This window comes from Trachurus japonicus, chromosome 6 (assembly GCF_045865225.1).
Source record: "Trachurus japonicus isolate A0001 chromosome 6, Traja_1.0".
Taxonomy (NCBI): domain Eukaryota; kingdom Metazoa; phylum Chordata; class Actinopteri; order Carangiformes; family Carangidae; genus Trachurus; species Trachurus japonicus.
Window position 1 is genome coordinate 37,334,129 of NC_140912.1, and position 20,171 is coordinate 37,354,299.

Here is a 20,171-nt window from a genome sequence, read left to right on the forward strand (position 1 = left end):
TTTAATGACGTTGTTACTGTCTCACATCCAGTCACACTTTAACTTAGTGTTATTTACCTCTCATCTTTCATCTTTCTTCTCCTTCCCGCTGAGGGTTTTAGGGGACCGTGACGTCACCCGGAGGCTGGAGGGGGGCGGGGCTAATCCATCCAAACACCTCTGCACGCGGAGCAGCAGCCAGCAGCAGAAGAGGAGCAGCTCGTGAGAGTGAGAGGAACATCTGGAGGAGCAGAAGAGCAGGTGACAGCAGCAGAAGAGCAGGTGACAGCAGCAGAAGAGCAGGTGACAGCAGCAGAAGAGCAGGTGACCCCCACCACCACCACCACCCCCAGCAGCAGCAGCTCCGGAACACCTAACGGGACTTTCAACTTTTTTCTTTTTCTTCCTCCGTTGGTTGTAATTTAGTTTTAGTTTTTTAGTTTTTTATTCCATCACCATGTTGGCGCGAGCTGTGCTGTGCGCGGCGCTGCTGTCCGCGCTCTGCCCCGCGGGGAGGACGGAAGCCGAGAGGGACGAGAGAGACGTGCAGGACTACCGCAACTCCAACAAACTGGTGGGTCAGAGCACACTGCAGGGTTATAGACATATATAGACTTTATATTAATGAGTTAAATCATTTCATCTAACCCTAACCCTGACCGCAACTCCAACAAACTGGTGGGTCTTATACATATATATATAGGCTAGACTTTATATTAATGAGTTAAATCATTTAATCTAACCCTAACCCTGACCGCAACTCCAACAAACTGGTGGGTCAGAGCACACTGCAGGGTTATAGACATATATAGACTTTATATTAATGAGTTAAATCATTTAATGTTCATTTATTTTGTGTTTTTTTCTTTTGCTCTTGCTGTTCAGTATAAATGATTGAATAGAATAGACAAAATTATTAATGCTATAAATACCATAGCTGGTAATTTTTTTTATTTTTTGTAACTGAGAATTACCATCGTTGGTGTTACATCTGCCACTGCTGCAACTCTTATGTTTTATTTTCACTATTACCATATCTATTTATTATTATCATTACTATGAATAATCATGCAGCATGCTGCTTGAGCACTTTGTACTTTGCCTACCTCATACATGTTTCGGTATTGTCTAATGTGTTGTCTATTGTCTAATTATATCTTTTTATGCCTCACCTTCGTATAGTAGCTTGTATTCTGTGTATTTTATCATTTTTATGTTATGTGTAGGGACTACAGATGGAAATTAGCTGGGAGCTAAATCTGGTGCAACCATCTTTTCATTTTTTTCCTGCAAATGATTAATGTAATTGCACACTGTCCCTTATTAACTAATAAACTAAACTAAACTAATGAATAATATCCTAATCTCTCATCCATATGTTTAGATTATGTCTACTCTATAATTAATATTACATAGCAGAGTTCTGGACTATGTTTAAAAAATACAGAATAAGATATAAAATAAGATATGTGTTGCTTTATGCAAATACATGCACATTTATAAGTTATCTAATAGAAATATATGTACATAGCCTATAAATACAATACTATATAGATACAGGATTAATTTCATAAATATTAGTGTATGTGTGTATGATTATATTGTCAACATATGTGACATAATTATATATAAAACCTGTCAGTATATTAAACTGAGACAGATGTATTTAAAATTAATATGAAATTAATCATAGAAACTCACTTTTACTTGTTTGTTCTGTACTTAAGTTGTATGGGTTATAAATTGAATATATATTATCTACATGTATATATTATTTATATGTTACATGCATGTTATAAACAACCATTTCAGATATAACAGAGTCATGTCAGTTATGTTATAATCTTGTATCTTGCACTGTATATATGTGATAATGATACATGTGCCATCAGTATTGATACATAATATATTTGATTATCATATTAACTATCTGTATAAAAGCAGGTTCATGTTAATGTGGCTGGTTTCACTGTTGCATTCACTGTCTGAGAATCTGTCGTATTTTAAATGTTCAGAGGTTTTTAAGTTTTTAATCAGCAAACTGATGAGTAATACGTGTAATTTAAATATGAAGGAGTTTTTACAGAAAATTTAGGTTTGATGTAACTGCTGTGTTGTGTCCGTCAGCTTGTGGTCTCATGTTGTTGTGTGTTTGCAGCTGGGTTGTCTAATGTAGTTGTGTGTTTGCAGCTGGGCAGTCTAATGTAGTTGTGTGTTTGCAGCTTGTGGTCTAATGTAGTTGTGTGTTTTGCAGCTGGGCGCTCTGCATGAAGTCCTGGAGCGGCTTCAGACCAAGAGGATTAATCCCTGGGAGAAGAAGTACGGACAGGTTCCCTCTGTGAGTCACAGAAACATCCTAAAGCAGAAAATCTCTGATGACGACAGTTGACAGCAGCTGATCTCGTTAAAGGGAAGTTACAGTTAATTGACTTTAATATAAGAAACAACTAAATCAATTAACCTTTTATATCTATTTATCAAATCAGATTCACTGGATTTTATGTTTCTATTAATGTGAGACCGATGGAGGCGTCAGAATATAAACAGTCAACACAGCAGGTTCCTAATAAAGTGAACATGAGGTGTCGATATAATAATATTTAATAATATTAATAATATTAATTAATAATATAATATTTAAAGCAGCAGTAAGCGATCCGGTGGTTTTGTCTAACTTCCTGTCAGCAGATGGAGTTAGCAGTCCCCGCCCTCGTCCCTACGTCACCACATTCAGGCGCATCCCTTGGCTGCACACACAGAGAGGACTGCCCCTTTATGCCGTTCTCTCTCCTCATTGGATACAACTTGTAGGATACAAGGAATGTTTTCTCCTGGGCTCAGAGCAGAGCAGAGTGACTGACAGACCCGTGTTTCAGACCAAACACTCTATAGAAGTGATTGCTGTCAGAAGATACAACTATTTAAGACTTAGATTAACACAAACATTCACCTGACTTCTGCTTTAACATGTAGTCCAAAGGAAACGCTCATTAATTACTGATCAATATTATTATTATTATTATTACTAATGAGTTAATGTGATAAATTCAGTGTCAACATCGTCTCTACTCTGAGTCTGCAGTGACGTCAGTCTGACACAAGATGGCGTCACAGACTCTAAACTAAATACAGTTTCACTGCATCTCAGTGACCACCTTTATGTTTCATGATGTCATGTTTTATATACAGAGGAGCAGTGACATCACAGGAACAGTAACTAAGTATTTCCTTAGGGATTTTTTTAAGTTATTAAAGCAGAAGTAAGTGATATATTTGTGTTAATCTAAGTCTTAAATAGTTGTATCTTCCGACAGCAATCACTTCTATAGAGTGTTTGGACTGAAACACGGGTCTGTCAGTCACTCTGCTCTGCTCTGAGCCCAGGAGAAAACTTTCCTTGTATCCTACAACCTTTATCCAATGAGGAGAGAGAACGGCATAAAGGGGCAGTCCTCTCTGTGTGTGCAGCCAAGGGATGCGCCTGAATGTGGTGACGTAGGGACGAGGACTGTTATGGTGCGTTCAAGGAAACTCGTATTTTTCCGACCTGTGAAGTGGTACCAGTTCGATCTGGTACATAGACTGTACAAAAAGACGTACTGGTACGAGTTCACGGGTCAGAAGTTACGAGTGGCCGTTATAGTGACTTTCACAGGTAAAACAGGTCGGAAAAACACGAGTGTGTTGCCTGGAACGCTACTAAGTCGTAAGTTGTGACTTGAAGCTGTAATTTATGATTTCAAAAGCCTGCCTGGAACGCAGCATTAGCCAAAACCACCGGATCACTCACTTCTGCTTTAACTTTTTTTTTTTTTTTTTAAAGGATTTTACTAAATATAATTCAAGAAAGCTGATGTTTGAGTTCTAATTAATTGTCCTCCTGTGGTCAAGGAAGGAAGGACGAAGGGATAGATGAACGGAAGGAAGAAAGGAAGGACAAAGGGAAAGAAGGAAGGAAGGATAAAGGGATAGAAGGAAGGAAGGATAAAGGGATAGAAGGAAGGAAGGAAGGAAGGCAGGAAGGATGAAGGGAAAGAAGGAAGGAAGGAAGGACAAAGGGGACAAAGGGAACAATGGGAGGAAAGAAGGAGGAAGGGAAAAGTAAGAAAAGATAGATGGAGGGCGGGAACAGGTCAACTGGATCAAAAGAGGAAGGAAGAAGAAGGAAGGGCAAAAGGACTGTGGAAAGAAGGAAGGGAGAAAGGGAAGAGAAGGGAAGAAAGATGGAGGGAGGGAACAGATTCATTCAAGGAAGGAAGGAAAGAAGGAAGGGAACAGATTGGGTGTGACTTGCGTGTGTTGTGTTCAGGGACAGTGTGTAACTGTGTCTGTGGTGGTGCGTTCAGGGACAGTGTGTAACTGTAACTGTGTCTGTGGTGGTGCGTTCAGGGACAGTGTGTAACTGTAACTGTGTCTGTGGTGGTGCGTTCAGGGACAGTGTGTAACTGTAACTGTGGCCGTTGTGGTGCGTTCAGGGACAGTGTGTAACTGTGTGTGTCCTCCACAGTGCGACCTCGGGGAACACTGCGCCGTCAGGAAAGGATCGAGGATCGGGAAGATGTGCGACTGTCCACGAGGAGCGTTCTGCAACTTCTTCCTGCTCAAGTGTTTATGAGACACACACACACACACACACACACACACATACACACATATACACACACATCTACACACAGATCTACACACAGCCTGCAAGAGTCTATTTTAAAAACTATGTATATTTATTTTCCAGATGTTGATATGATGTTACAGATGTGAAGTAGCTGTTAGAATAAACCTGTGAAGACAATCTCTCTGTCCTGCTGCATTAAAGTCTCAACTCTCCTTTTCCCACGAGTCGCTGCTTTTTAAACCTTTATTAATGTTTTATATTATCATTCATTTACCTTTAAAGGGATAGTTCCCTATGAGATAATAACACAACGTTACCACACAGAGTTGTTTTAGAGGTAAATTCATGCAAAACCACTGATGCACGTTGCCTTCAGGGACAGTTTTTCATCATCAGTCTCTGTATTTCCCTCTAAAACAACTCTGTGTGGTAACGTTGTGTTATTATCTCATAGCGTGGTGAATGTGCAGCTCACAACTTGTCCACCAGAGCGTTGTGGAGTTGTTGGATTGTGTATTTGATGAGTTTGATGAGGGAAAAACAGCTTGCACCGACAATTAAAGGTAACAAACCTACTGCTAAAACTAGAGGGCAATGGGCCAATTTGACAAAATGTTGAACTATCCCTTTAATATTTATGCGTCACATCACTGCTTTTGATTTTTTTTCCTCCCAATGAAACGGTGAAGTCTGGATTAGTTCAGGAAACTGGAGCTCAACGTGTCGACTGAACGTCACAGATCAGAGTCAGATTCATCGTGTTGGAGAGAAAACTGTCATTTCCTTTGTATCATAGCAACAAATCCTAAAAGTAGGATTGACAATAACAATCTCTGTAGTTTTACAGTCCAAGTCTTTAAAGGCCGTTTCCTCAGAAAGAGTTTTTCAGACTCAGACTCCTCTCTAGAAATCTCCACTTCAGCAGCACTTCCAGACACCAAACCTTCCACTTTGATCCCTTTCTATATTCTGAAGGTTTTTACAGAGGAGATTGTTGATATATCATTCACAGCCTCATTTATACAACATTTTAGTACTAAAAACATGGAGACATTAGATGTTTTTAAAGGGCTGGTGACAGTATTTTCTCATTTACAGAGTGATAAAAAGAGATATCCACAATCCTCCTCTGGAAAAACTAAAGACTCTAATATGTCAACAAGATAAAACAAAGCAGCTTTATCTATTATTCAGATTTCTGTTCTGGAAATATATGCACATTAGCGCATGTTTAATTAGATATTGCCTCATTTACATATTTAAACATAAAATTTGACAAAACTTGTAATAGAAAAAATATTTGTCTTAATGTGAGTGATAAACTTGGGAAGTTTAAAATCTGTTAGTTAAAAATGTTACCCTATTCACCTGTACGTTACCACCGTGATGCGTTCAGTGTGTGAACTTTTATCTTCTTGTTTTACTCATCAAAGCTGCTCCCTTTTTTAATTTTAATGATTGTGTAGTTACATATTATACAAAATAACCTATAATAAACGCTTTATATTATATTTTCTATATATTTATGGAACTAGAAAGGAGCTGTGAAGGTAAAAATATATATTTATGGAACTAGAAAGGAGCTGTGAAGGTAAAAATATATATTTATGGAACTAAAAAGGAGCTGTGAAGGTAAAAATATATATTTATGGAACTAGAAAGGAGCTGTGACTGTAAAAATATATATTTATGGAACTAGAAAGGAGATGTGAAGGTAAAAAAATACATATTTATGGAGCTAGAAAGGAGCCGTGAAGGTAAAAATATATATTTATGGAACTAGAAAGGAGCCGTGAAGGTAAAAATATATATTTATGGAGCTAGAAAGGAGCCGTGAAGGTAAAAATATATATTTATGGAACTAGAAAGGAGCTGTGAAGGTAAAAATATATATTTATGGAACTAGAAAGGAGCTGTGAAGGTAAAAATATATATTTATGGAACTAAAAAGGAGCCGTGAAGGTAAAAATATATATTTATGGAGCTAGAAAGGAGCTGTGAAGGTAAAAATATATATTTATGGAACTAGAAAGGAGCCGTGAAGGTAAAAATATATATTTATGGAGCTAGAAAGGAGCCGTGAAGGTAAAAATATATATTTATGGAGCTAGAAAGGAGCCGTGAAGGAAAAAATATATATTTACGGAGCTAGAAAGGAGCTGTGAAGGTAAAAAAATATATATTTACGGAGCTAGAAAGGAGCTGTGAAGGTAAAAATATATATTTATGGAACTAGAAAGGAGCCGTGAAGGTAAAAATATATATTTATGGAGCTAGAAAGGAGCCGCGAAGGTAAAAACATATATTTACGGAACTAGAAAGGAGCCGTGAAGGTAAAAATATATATTTACGGAGCTAGAAAGGAGCCGTGAAGGTAAAAATATATATTTATGGAACTAGAAAGGAGCTGTGAAGGTAAAAATATATATTTACGGAGCTAGAAAGGAGCCGTGAAGGTAAAAATATATATTTATGGAACTAGAAAGGAGCCGTGAAGGTAAAAATATATATTTATGGAACTAGAAAGGAGCCGTGAAGGTAAAAATATATATATTTATGGAGCTAGAAAGGAGCCGTGAAGGTAAAAATATATATTTATGGAGCTAGAAAGGAGCCGTGAAGGTAAAAATATATATTTATGGAGCTAGAAAGGAGCCGTGAAGGTAAAAATATATATTTACGGAACTAGAAAGGAGCCGTGAAGGTAAAAATATATATTTACGGAGCTAGAAAGGAGCCGTGAAGGTAAAAATATATATTTATGGAACTAGAAAGGAGCCGTGAAGGTAAAAATATATATTTATGGAGCTAGAAAGGAGCTGTGAAGGTAAAAATATATATTTATGGAGCTAGAAAGGAGCTGTGAAGGTAAAAATATATATTTATGGAGCTAGAAAGGAGCTAGAAAGGAGCTGTGAAGGTAAAAATATATATTTATGGAGCTAGAAAGGAGCTGTGAAGGTAAAAATATATATTTATGGAGCTAGAAAGGAGCTGTGAAGGTAAAAATATATATTCATGGAACTAGAAAGGAGCCGTGAAGGTAAAAATATATATTTATGGAGCTAGAAAGGAGCCGTGAAGGTAAAAATATATATTTATGGAGCTAGAAAGGAGCCGTGAAGGTAAAAAAAAATATATTTATGGAGCTAGAAAGGAGCCGTGAAGGTAAAAATATATATTTATGGAGCTAGAAAGGAGCTGTGAAGGTAAAAACACTCGAGACAGAGTCGTCAACCAATCACCAATCAATCAATAACGAGTCAACAACAGCGGCGTGGCCCAGTTGTGTTTTGTCCCAGTTTTATTAGAAGATACTTTACAGACGTTTAAACTCCTCGTGGCTGCTTGAAGTTCATGCCGACGGTCGGCTGCGTCACCTGCAGGTTGGACAGACTGCCGAAGTCCTGAGGAACACACACAGACAGACACACAAACACGTTAACACAACATCAACACGTTAACACACACACACGCACTGAAGAGTCGAGTCATCGTCCGTCTGTCTGTCTGAGAGCGCCAGGGTCTGACAGGAAGTGATGTCACAGCAGACACGGGAAAGGCTCTCAGCTTCCTCTTCCTGTACTATCAATGACCATGGCAACCAGGACGCCATGGACACTTTCGATACAGGTTCACATCCTAAAGAGCTGCAACAACTCATCCATTCATCCAACAATAATCAATTATCAACTATTCTGATAATCTAATAATCAGTTTGAGTCGTTTTTTAAAGGAAAAAAAAAGTCCAGATTCTCTGATTCCAGCTTCTTCAATGTGAATATGTCTGGTTTCTTTGTTCCTTTATGACAATAAACTGAGTCTCTCTTTGGTTTGTGGACAAAACAAGACGTTTGAGAAACACTGGTTGATGTTTTTAGACATTTTTTAGCATTTTATTGACCAAACAACTGATCGATTAATCGTTTAAATGATCGATAATGAAGATAATGGTTAGTTGCAGCTCTAGAAACATCAGACCAGGATCAAGATTAATGTTGAGCAGATGAAACGATCTCTTCTTATTAATAACTGAGTCCTGGAAAGCGATCAAACTAACATGAACTAATCAGATGTATTGATCAGTCAACTGGTCGACTCCTCATGAATCTTTATTCTATATTTATTCTATATTTCCTGGTTCCAACAGTAACACACTGAGGCTGAGCTGCTGCAGCGTCATCAGCGTCTCTAACGAGCTCGTTAAGCTCCACAGCTTCTCTTCATCTTCACTGTGACGCAGCAGCAGCTCGTTAGAGACGCAGCTCGTTACTAACAGCAGCTGGACACATCTGGACACATGAACATCTGTCTGTGTCTAGTTCCAGTTCCAGCTCTGACCAAGTGACCAATCAGATCAGACCGAGCAACAGAGCTGTGCTGCTAATTAACATTAAAGAACCAGGGTTGTTATGGTCAACTAAAACTAGCAGGGAAAAACTATCTTGGTAAACTGAAAAAAAAAAGACAATTTCTCCAAAAAAAGGAACTAAATCCAAACTCCAGACTAAATAAAAACTAAACTAAATCTGATTCATCACTTGTTGAACTCACTAAAACAACTGAAATAAAAGAAAACTGAGAAAATCGATAAAAATAAAAACTAATACAGTAATAACCTTGTAATGACCAGTCAATAACATGAACTAACATTAATAACCAGTCAATAACACTGATAGACATCAGGTAATTAACATTATTCAACAGCCAATGACTTAAATAAATATTAAATAATGGCGGTTAAACATTAGTAAATTAAACTATATATATTTATACTAAATAAATTAACATTAGTAAACTTTAATTAGGGGTTATTAATTCAGTGTGTGTGACTCACCAGCAGCTTCAGCATCTCCTTGGTGTCGGGATCGACTTCGATCAGCTCCTGGTCCAGAGCAGAAACCTGCACAGAGAGAGAGAGAGAGCACACCATTGGTCAGAAACACACATAAACACACTGTTACCATGGTTACCCCTCCACCTTCTTCCTCCTCCTCTGTGTCTCGGTTACACTTCCTGTTTGTTCGTTTAATTGAATTAACTAACGAGTCGTCACAGATCTAAAGAGTCGAGTCATCGATCCGTCTGTCTGAGAGCGCCAGGGTCTGACAGGAAGTGATGTCACAGCAGACACGGGAAAGGCTCTCAGCTTCCTCTTCCTGTACTATCAATGACCATGGCAACCAGGACGCCATGGACACTTTCGATACAGGACACAAACACACACATAAAAACATCCTTCCTTCATGAATCCTCTAGTTTTTAGTTTAACACTTTTATATTTATATTGAACTTTAATTAATTTTCACCTGTAATGTAACTATTCGATTCTCAATGCACTCATTTTTACTATTTCATGTCTTGCTGTTGAATGATTGTTTGCTTATTGTGCAGCTGAGAAACTGAATTTCCTTCGGGATAAATAAAGTACTTTTCCATCTATCTATCTATCTATCTATCTATCGTTCTATCTATCTATCGTTCTATCTATCTATCGTTCTATCTATCTATCTATCTATCGTTCTATCTATCTATCTATCTATCTCTATCTATCATTCTATCTATCTATCTATCGTTCTATCTATCTATTGTTCCATCTATCTATCTATCTATCTATCTATCGTTCTATCTATCGTTCTATCTAGCGTTCTATCTAGCGTTCTATCTATCGTTCTATCTATCTATCTATCATTCTATCTATCTATCTATCGTTCTATCTATCTATTGTTCCATCTATCTATCTATCTATCGTTCTATCTATCGTTCTATCTATCGTTCTATCTATCTAGCGTTCTATCTACCTACCTATCGGTCTATCTATCTATCTATCTATCCATCCATCCATCGTTCTATCCATCGTTCTATCTATCTTTCAGAGTTTGTATCTTCAACGGCTCAATAAAATAAATAAATTAAATAATAAATAGTAATAATAATGTTCCTGTTTCTTCCTGTTAGAGCCTGACATTACAGCCCGTGGAGACGTTTCTACATCCCATCATGGCTGCAGCCTCAGCACCGACTCCAGGTTATTACTGTGTGTGTGTCAGAGCGATGCGTTCACTGACCTCTGGTACGTAGTTGTCCCTCCTCTCTCTCTCCTCCTCCTGCAGTTTGATGGAGATGCCTCTGACGGGACCGCGCTGGATACGCTTCATCAGATGTGTCACATACCTAAAAACACACAACACACACAGGTTACAACACAAACACAGGTTACAACACACATGCATCGTCCGTGCAGCCGTCGCCTGCGTCCAATCAGATTCTCCAGAGAGAAAAGACTAAAAATAAAGAATCTGATGGTGCGTTCACTGTCCTGAATCCTGACTCTGTTAAATCGACGCTCTGCTACCAGATGCAGCTGTTCTAACATCTGGTTAGAGAAGTTAAAATAGGAGAAACATCCGACATTAAAGAACCTGAAACCTGTTCAGTCTGGAGTCGTTCTGATCCTGATCCAGCATCAGTACCGGTCTGTTTATAAAACCAACGAGCAGCGCTACAATCAGCCTCCGTCCTTAAGAGTTTCATCTCTAACACGACGTCTGTTTGTGGTTCGGTGCGTTTGGACCAGAGTGAAACAAACGTGTCACTGTGTACGACACCATTTACCGTATTTTCCGGACTATGTGTCGCACCGGAGCATAGGCGCCGATTTATGTTTTTGCCCGTGGGTGCTCAATTATTATTATTATTATTATTATTTTGGTGCTCAAATTAAATGAATACCACCTAATGGTTGTCTCAAACTGACTTTTATTGCATAGCGATTGACAGCGAGGCTGGATGACGTTTAGGCTACGTATGGAAACAGTGGATTTTTTTAGGTGCTGTGGCTACAAGCAAATCTCATATTGTCTCTGTACAAAGACAACAAAGACCTTTGTAAATGTGAAAACAGTGTAGACTTATACAAGATTTGCGTTTGGGCAACACTGATCTAAATGAATTTATTCATGGCCACATTAAGTGAAATTATTAACTTTACCGATTATCCATCTGATTATCTCTCCTGCTGCGAGCACACAACTTATTTCAGTGTGACACTGACTGTATATAAAAGTAAAATATATAGATTAATATATTATGAGCTCCTGACGCTCAGCTCAACGGGTGAGGAGAACATCTGTAGGCGGAGACAACTCTCAGCGGAGACGCTCAGTCAGCGGCGCTTTTATAGCCGGTTTTAGGATTAAATTGGGAGCATTGGTGGTTGTAGACGCAGTTCCACTTGGTTTTCTTATTACAAACTTGTTTAGCCGTAGCTTGTCTCGCTCGCCAGACCCTCCTCCAGAGAAGAAGCTCCGCAGCCAAATCCGATCATCTGATTGGTTACGTGACTACGCTAACGTGTGCACGCACAGAGCTGTAATGATTTTGATTGGATAATACGATTTAAGTAAATGCAGTTCATTTTAAATATACAGTTTCACCAAAAGTTTCATTTATTCACTCTTTTTATTTTATTTTTTTGATCGGCCATCCCGATTGGCCAGTGGGTGCTCAGCGTTGCCAGTGGGTGCTCGAGCACCGGAGCACCCACGGGATCGGCGCCTATGCACCGGAGTATTAGTCGCATCTGTCAAAAAACACGTCACAAAGAGGAAAAAAACATATATACCGTATTGACCCGAATATAAGACGACCCTGAATATAAGACGACCCTGAATATAAGACGACCCTGAATATAAGACGACCCTGAATATAAGACGACCCTGAATATAAGACGACCCCCCTTTTTCAAGACCTGTCTTTGGAAAAATACATTTTTCAGACAAAATCAAAGAAAAAATTAATCTTTTTAAAATCATGTTTTCAGTATCTGTGAAATAACGTTCTGGTAGATTGTAGCGCCCACTGATCTCTCTGGATGTGTGTAGGTGTGTGTCCATCTCTCTTGCGCTCTGTTTACACAAAAAGGCACACGCATCAATTGCGGTGTTTTATTTTGAAAATTGTTTTGATTTTGAAAGTTGAGCGGATTCTCTCGTGTTTCTTTGTTTGACCTGCCCGGCTTCACGCCATCGCTCGCAGCTCGCGCACAAAATAGACCAGACACCGAAACGATCTGCAGGACGTCTGGTGTGAACGACACAATCGTTTAACATTGAGCCCCGAAAGGAAACCGGCTCAGCTTCTCGGTGCTTCGCAGCTATTCGGCGCCTCCATGTCCGGTGTGTCCGGTGTGTCCCTGTCCCCGGCGACAACGCGGCCGTAGCCGCTGTGATATGACGACCCCGCCCCCGGAGGAACTGTGAAGGAGTCAGCTGTGATTAAGGGCGCTTTCACACCTAATAGTCCGGACTTAATTTTTTTTTTTTGTTACATTGTTTCCATATAGTCCAGTAAAGTTCGCTTTCACACTGCTATTATGACAGCGGACTAAAGGATCTACCGACGTCATGACGGATGAGCGTGCGTCTGACGTTAGCGCATAGAAAGTGCTCTGAAAAAAATAAGATAAAAATATGTGTAAAAAAAAAAAAGAAAAAATATAGCCTACTGCTGAAAAGCACGCTGTGGTTTGTAATCGCGGTGCAGAAGAGTGAGTTTAGAGCTGATGAAAGGAGAGAAAAAGTGGAGGGGAACACACACACGCTATGCGCACACACGCGTGATCCTCCTGTCAGATGCGGCTGCATCTCTCCAGGTCACTTGTGTGTGAGTGTGAGAGAAATAAAAGCTCTGACTTGCTGGGGCAGACGTTGTTTGGTGTCACCGCTGATCCGTCTTTTTCAGACTTTTTCCGGTGGAAAAAATATATATTCGGGTCATTATATAAAAAAATAGGCTTGCATGTATCGTTTGGGGATTTATATTAAACACTCTACTGTTTAATTCCGTGTAAACGTTTACAAGTGTAGCCTACACTGACACACCCATCCTTCTGACCAAATCTGGATATAATATGATCTCTTCCTCTCCCCAAGTGTTGCCGCCGGTTGCTGCGGCTCCTCTTTCGTTTTTTTCTGTTTATTTACTTTTTTCGGCACGAGCGCATCTGACGTTATTTCCTGTATTTGGTCTGATAGTTCGGACCTTCCAAAAAAATGCTTTCACACTACGCAGCATCGGACCTTGGTCCAGGATAGTCCGGACCGAGACCACCTCCTGAGGCTGGACCAAAGACTCTGTCTTTAGTCCGGAACGTGGTCCGGGGGAGCTTTCACACCTGTCAATTTGATCCGAACTATCTGGAAAGTCCGAAAGTCCGGACCAAACGAGGTAGGTGTGAAAGCCCCCTTAAAGGACCTAAACCGAGTCGAGTTGAGCTGTAACTGTGTGGCAGCGCTCTGCTGTGTGGCCAAGGGGCAACACACACGCGCGATCATCCTCTCAGATGCAGCTGCATCTCTCCAGGTCACTGGTGTGTGTGTAGTCTGGGGCCGTTGCCTCGCTGTTTTGGTAGGAAACAGATCCAGGGCGAGAGAGACAGATCTTTCCTTCAAAATAAAAGCACCGAGCTAATAAAATGCGGTAAAACTCTTTAATATAAGGAATATAATTTACAAGAAAGTCCCCAAGCCATTAAGTTAACATTTCGCTTTTATTGTATTGCAAGTTAATGTTTATTTTATAAGTTTTATGTTGGTGAATACTTTTATTTTGGTGAATTTGGTGATTTCGGTTTCCGCTACAGACAGGAACCAGAATGCAGACGAATTCAGAGGTAGCGGACACCAGGCTCTTCGCTTGTCTGAAGAGCCTGGTGATGCGAGGCTAGTGTGTGTGAGTGTGAGAGGAAGAAAAGCCCTGACTTGCTTGGACAGACGTTGTTTGATGTCACCCGCTGATTAGCACATATAAATATCTAGACCCCGAATATACAGGTAATACTCAGAAAATTAGAATATCGTGAAAAAGTTCATTCATTTAAGTAATTCAACTTAAAAGGTGAAATGAATATATTATTTAGACTCATAACAGGCATTGCAAGATATTTCAAGCTTTTATTTGTTAGAATTTTGATTATTATGGCTTACAGCTTATGAAAACCCCAAAATCAGAATCTCAAAAAATTTGAATATTGTGAAAAAGTTCAATGTTGTAGCTCAAATTGTCAGCCAATTAATCCAAAACACCTGCAAAGGGTTCCTGAGCCTTTAAAAGCTCTCTGTCTGGTTCAGTACAGTTCGCAATCATGGGGAAGTGAATGAACTTTTTCACGATATTCTAATTTTCTGAGTATTACCTGTATAAATATCTAGACCCCGAATATAAGACGACCCGTCTTTTTCAGACTTTTTTTGACGGAAAAAATATTGTCTTATATTCGGGTCAATACGGTAAGTCGCATTTATTATTATTAAGCCGCGTCTCATAATTGCCGGGGCTTTGTTTCGCAAGTTGGCAACACTGTACAGCGTCATAGATGACAGTGTGTATATTTTACACAAGTCACTTCTAAATATAGGTCGCATGGCCAGACGACTAAAAAAAGCGCAACTTATAGTCCGGAAAGCACGGTATTCATGGGTTGCAGTGACGTCACGTCGAAGGGACCGCCGCCATATTTGTGTCCGATTTGACAGGTCTCCTCATATGACAGCATCAAACCGCAGGATGGAAATGACAGTTTCTTGACAAAATGACAGGGTTTCATACATCCTGTCTGGGTTTATATCTCTATAACAACAGACTAACTCTATATTAACCCACTTATTACACAGTTTATGAATTAACTAATTAATTAATTAGAGACGTAATGTTGATCAAAGCCCTTAGTCCGGTCACTTCTCCGCTGTTTGCTCCTCACCCTCCTCCTGTCGACTCGTGTGTAGTTGTTTTCAACGAGCTTTTGATAATCAATCAGTAGATTGATGAATTATCATGTAAATGTTACGATGTGAACATTTATGTCGTCCTGTCTGTCATAAGAGATTACGGTACGGGACACGTTTGTGTCACGGACTCGTGGTGGCACAGACACAGCTGGTCACAGCTGTGACACTGCGCTGGCCCGTCCGCTCTGTCCGCTCTGATCGCAGGTTTGATTCCAGCAGCGGTGAGGGAGGCAGAGAGCCTCCACTCTCCCTCTAACCAGCTACAAGTCATTTTTCTAACATCACAATGAGTCTGAAGCTGGTAAAAATGAAACACAAGGTAAAAATCCTTGATAGTTCTTCGGCCCTGCTCCGCTGATCAGAGCGGCGTCCCTAGCAACGGCCCGTTTTACTTAGCAACGGTCTGTTATACAGAAATAAAAGACCCTAAATGCAGAATCAGTGAGTAATTAATAAGAAAGTAATCAAAATGCAGAATTCAATATATCCATGTTATTAAAAAAAAAGTGAATCCCCTCTTTTTGTGAGACTTGTCACAGCCCATGCTGCCACTGATAGACTGCCTGCAGTCAACTATTTATTCCGCCTATAACTTTACGTCTTTTGGGATGGAATAAAACTGCAGTCCGGGGTTTCTATGGCGACTGCTATCACAGTCAACAGCACAATATAATCCTGGCATCTTTCAAATAATGTCAATTTTCGGTCTCTTGCTGATTTCCTCCTACTACTCCACTTGTTCTGGTAACGTGACGCTGTGATCTGTGCCCAGATCGCCCTGATTCAGACACAAATATGGCGGCGCAGAAACACAGTGACGTTATGTGAATCTAATGAATATGTAAAAACTCTAAATCTGTAAATCTCTTTCTTTTGCTGTTTTCATTCATTCATGTTTTAAACCGGAACCAACTGGAACTACAGAGTTCAACCTGATTGGCTGTTCGAGAGCGCCAGGGTCTGACAGGAAGTGATGTCACAGCAGACACGGGAAAGGCTCTCAAGTTTGCTGTTCCTGTACTATCAATGACCATGGCAACCAGGACGCCATGGACACTTTCGATACAGGGTGGTTGTTAAAGGGATAGTAGCATTTTTTTTTAAGTGGGGTTGTATGATCTACAAATAGCCCCTAAGTACTTTAATTGCAGTAGAAGACTCTCTGCACTCCTCCCGTTAGCAACGCCAGCCCATAATAGCCCTGCCGAGAGATTTACAACATACAGTGTTGTGAATGGACCCAAAGAAAACGGCCTATTTTCACGGCCTAAAAGAGGTTTTACCTGAAAAAAAAATACACAGTTCCATTGTTACAGGAAAATTATATTATAAAACAGTTTTTATTTGGACCTAACCACCTCACGTATCCCTCCGCCCAGGGTTAGCGCCCGCCGATCAGCAGTTGGTTAGGTCCAAATAAAAACTGTGTTTTTCCTGCACTTTGAAGGGCTGGAAAAAATTATATTATAGTGAACAATGGAACTGTGTATTTTTTTTCAGGTAAAACCTCTTTTAGGCCGTGAAAATAGGCCGTGTCTTTGGGTCTGTTCACAGCACTGTATGTTGTAAATCTCTGGGCAGGACTATTATGGGCTGGCGTTGCTAACGGGAGGAGTGCAGAGAGTCTTCTACTGCAATTAAAGTCTATTTGTAGATCATACAACCTCACTTTAAAAAAAATGATACTATCCCTTTAAGCTAAACGGCGGTGGCAGCCGGGAATCGAACCGGGGGACTCACCCGGCGATCTTGTTGCGCAGCTTCTTGCTGGGGATGATGGCGATCTCCTCACACACCCGCTTGTTGGTGTGGAAGTCGTTGCCCAGACGGGTGTAGTACTTCTCGATGATGACCCGGGCGGCCTTCTTCACCGTCTTAGTCCTGACGCGTCCCTGAAGAAGAACACACACACACACACACACAGACACACAAACATAACGTTAACACAACATCAACACACACACTGAAGAGTCGAGTCAACGATCTGTCTGGCTGTGTTCGAAACCGCATACTACATACTATATACTTCCATACTGCATACTGTCCATACTCATACTATATACTCAACGATCAGACAGTATGCAGAGCGTTTACACTGCAGCATACAACATGATAACCCATAATGCATTGCGCTCCTACCCGAGCCGAAATCAGTGGTCAGAAGCTGATTTCATTTTAGCTCTAAACTCTGTAAATATATCACTTTATCAACATTTAAAACATTTTTAGGTGAGAAAGTAGCCGTTTAGATCAGCAGTGTGTCGTTAATTTGTCTAAATACCAGCTGTTTACAAGTTTGTTCGGACGAATTCGGCGCTACTAAAGCTAGCCGTTGTGACCAACGCACTTCCGGTTACTTTAACAAATAAAACACCCGTTGCCCTTTACATACAGAAAACCATGACGATAGAATGTGTGCTTTTATTTTGAAACAGGAAGCTAACCTACCCTCGATTTAGCTAGCTTTAACCCTCCGTTTTGACCGATCTCGTCCCGTTAGCGGCATTTGACCGCTCAAGATGCCTTACCGGAGAGTTTTGTCAGCTTGGCGGATCCATTTTGTCTTCCGTAAAAAGACGATTCTCCCTCCAACTGTTTTTTTTTTTTCGCGGCAACGGAAGTGACGATCGATGACGTCACGTTTACATTGCATCTTGGGTAATTTGAGTGTGAGAGTAGTGAGCTCCTCATGTATACTCAACAATCTGGCGAATCTAGTATGCCATCCGGGTACTCCTCGCATACTCAAACTCGCATACTGCGCATTCGCATACTCAAAATGACGTCAGAGTTAGTATGAGTAGTAGGAAAGTATGCGGTTTCGAACACAGCCTCTGTCTGAGAGCGCCAGGGTCTGACAGGAAGTGATGTCACAGCAGACACGGGAAAGGCTCTCAGCTTCCTCTTCCTGTACTATCAATGACCATGGCAACCAGGACGCCATGGACACTTTCGATACAGGACACAAACACACACAAACAGACACACAAACAAACGCCTTTCCTTCATGATTCCTCTAGTTTTTTAGTTTTAACACAACATTAACACACACTGAGCCGTTCAACGTCTTGTCGTTAATTTTATCAATGAAACTTTATCGACACGAACAAACTCTGCTGTTTTCAGAGAATCTGCAGCTCCACATGAAATACATGTGTGTTAACAATGTGTGTGCGCATTAGTATTGTGTGTGCAACAGTGTGTGTCTGTATGTGTGTATTGAGAGTGTGTCTCCTCAGCTCTGATTCTAAGCAGCATTGAGTATCGATCATTGATTAGTTGATCAGTAATGAGCCTTGGTTCTCTCTCCATTCACAGGTGTGTGTTTTAACAATGTGTGTGCATGCATTAGCCTACTAGTGTGTGTGCAAGATTGTGTGTCTGTATGTGTGTATTACCAGTGTGTATTGTGTGTCCTCAGCTCTGATTTCAAGCAGCACCGAGTATCGATCATTGATTAGCTGATCAGTAACGCGCCTTACTACTTCTATTCACCAATAACCGATAATAATAATCACCACCAACCAGAGCCGTAGCAGCATTAGCTCATTAGCATTAGCTCATTAGCATCGTTAGCATCATTAGCTCAGCACCGGAGCAGCGCCCGGTAAAACCCGGTTCCTTCAGTCACAACGGGATTTAACACATTAAACGGAACCGGGTCTGGACCGACGGAGCAGCACCGTGAATCTGAGCCGGTAGAACCAGAACCACCGGTAGAAACCCCGGTAGACCCAGACCCCTCCTCCCCCCTCCCGTTAGCACCGTAACTCTCCGACACTAAACCGTTAATAAAACCCTCCGCCGGCTCCATCCGCCGGTAATACAGCGGTGGTCCGGTCCCCCTGTCCCTCCGCTGTCCGGTAGGCCCGGTACCGGGGGTCTAGACCGGGTCAGAGCGCCGGATTAGAACCGATGGTTCAGGTTGACATGAAAGATTTCACCCACCATGTTGGATCGGCCTGGTAGAAGAGGACGAGCTCACTTCCGCCGGAAGTTTAAAAAAGCAGCACGCGGAAGCTGACGGAGGTGACGTAGGTTAGGGCGACGCCTGTTGGCGGGAGGCTGTAACTATAGCAACAATAGATTAGATTAGATAGATAGATAGATAGATAGATAGATAGATAGATAGATAGATAGATAGATAGATAGATAGATGGATAGATAGATAGATAGATAGATAGATAGATAGATAGATAGATAGATAGATAGATAGATAGATAGATAGATAGATAGATAGATAGATAGATAGATAGATAGATAGATAGATAGATAGATAGATAGGGTGGATTCGCCTAATGTGGGACACTTAAGCTTAAATGGGTGTAGGTCTTCCTATAGCAAAAGAAAGTTAAAGGTGTACAGAAATGGCCGTTTGTCCCGTTTGTCGCGCCGATTCGTCACGAGCTGCAACACGAGTTTACCCGAGTAAGGAAAATGAATTTGATTGGTCGTTATCGAGCGGGCGGGATATTCAAAGCTTGGGGCGAGCCCGAGCTCCGTGTGTGTGTGCGTGTCTCAGACGTTTGAATGACGGATTACGGATCCAATATCAGTGGCTAGTGAATCGTGTACAGGCTGACGTATAATCCGTGTGCCTGCATTATCCAATGCGAAAAAAAAAACTACACTAAAATACACACTTTCATCACGGATTTACTCAAAAATAGAATTTTGCACAAAGTTTGGCCTACATCGTCTGATAGATGAGTTATTACACTAATTTTATGACCCAGAGTGGGCTCAAATTCAATTTTCTTTTCTGTACACCTTTAATGTAAATGTGGTCTCAC

At 40.5% G+C, this 20,171-nt stretch overlaps 2 protein-coding genes and 4 non-coding genes across 6 annotated transcripts; 1 reads left to right on the plus strand and 5 right to left on the minus strand.

Moving 5' to 3' along the window:
- The first annotated feature begins 410 nt into the window (after window positions 1–410).
- cart2 (cocaine- and amphetamine-regulated transcript 2) lies at window positions 411–4,712 on the plus strand. Its single transcript, XM_085780649.1, has 3 exons — window positions 411–553; window positions 2,234–2,317; window positions 4,487–4,712. Exons 1-3 carry the CDS (start codon window positions 437–439, stop codon window positions 4,592–4,594), a joined length of 309 nt encoding a protein of 102 aa, XP_085636775.1. The 5' UTR covers window positions 411–436; the 3' UTR covers window positions 4,595–4,712.
- Window positions 4,713–7,877: 3,165 nt separating this feature from the next.
- On the minus strand, window positions 7,878–19,352 carry LOC146986625 (small ribosomal subunit protein eS17). Its single transcript, XM_085780302.1, has 5 exons — window positions 19,327–19,352; window positions 17,119–17,270; window positions 10,660–10,765; window positions 9,429–9,494; window positions 7,878–7,998 (listed from the first exon to the last, which is right to left on the minus strand). The coding sequence occupies exons 1-5, from the start codon at window positions 19,327–19,329 to the stop codon at window positions 7,921–7,923; spliced, it is 405 nt and encodes a 134-aa protein (XP_085636428.1). The 5' UTR covers window positions 19,330–19,352; the 3' UTR covers window positions 7,878–7,920.
- LOC146986626 (small nucleolar RNA SNORA71) lies at window positions 8,099–8,226 on the minus strand. Its single transcript, XR_015036110.1, has one exon. It is a non-coding gene; the product is annotated as a small nucleolar RNA SNORA71 (small nucleolar RNA).
- On the minus strand, window positions 9,678–9,805 carry LOC146986627 (small nucleolar RNA SNORA71). The gene has a single exon (XR_015036084.1). It is a non-coding gene; the product is annotated as a small nucleolar RNA SNORA71 (small nucleolar RNA).
- On the minus strand, window positions 16,320–16,448 carry LOC146986628 (small nucleolar RNA SNORA71). Its single transcript, XR_015036120.1, has one exon. It is a non-coding gene; the product is annotated as a small nucleolar RNA SNORA71 (small nucleolar RNA).
- LOC146986629 (small nucleolar RNA SNORA71) lies at window positions 18,214–18,341 on the minus strand. Its single transcript, XR_015036099.1, has one exon. It is a non-coding gene; the product is annotated as a small nucleolar RNA SNORA71 (small nucleolar RNA).
- Window positions 19,353–20,171: the final 819 nt, after the last annotated feature.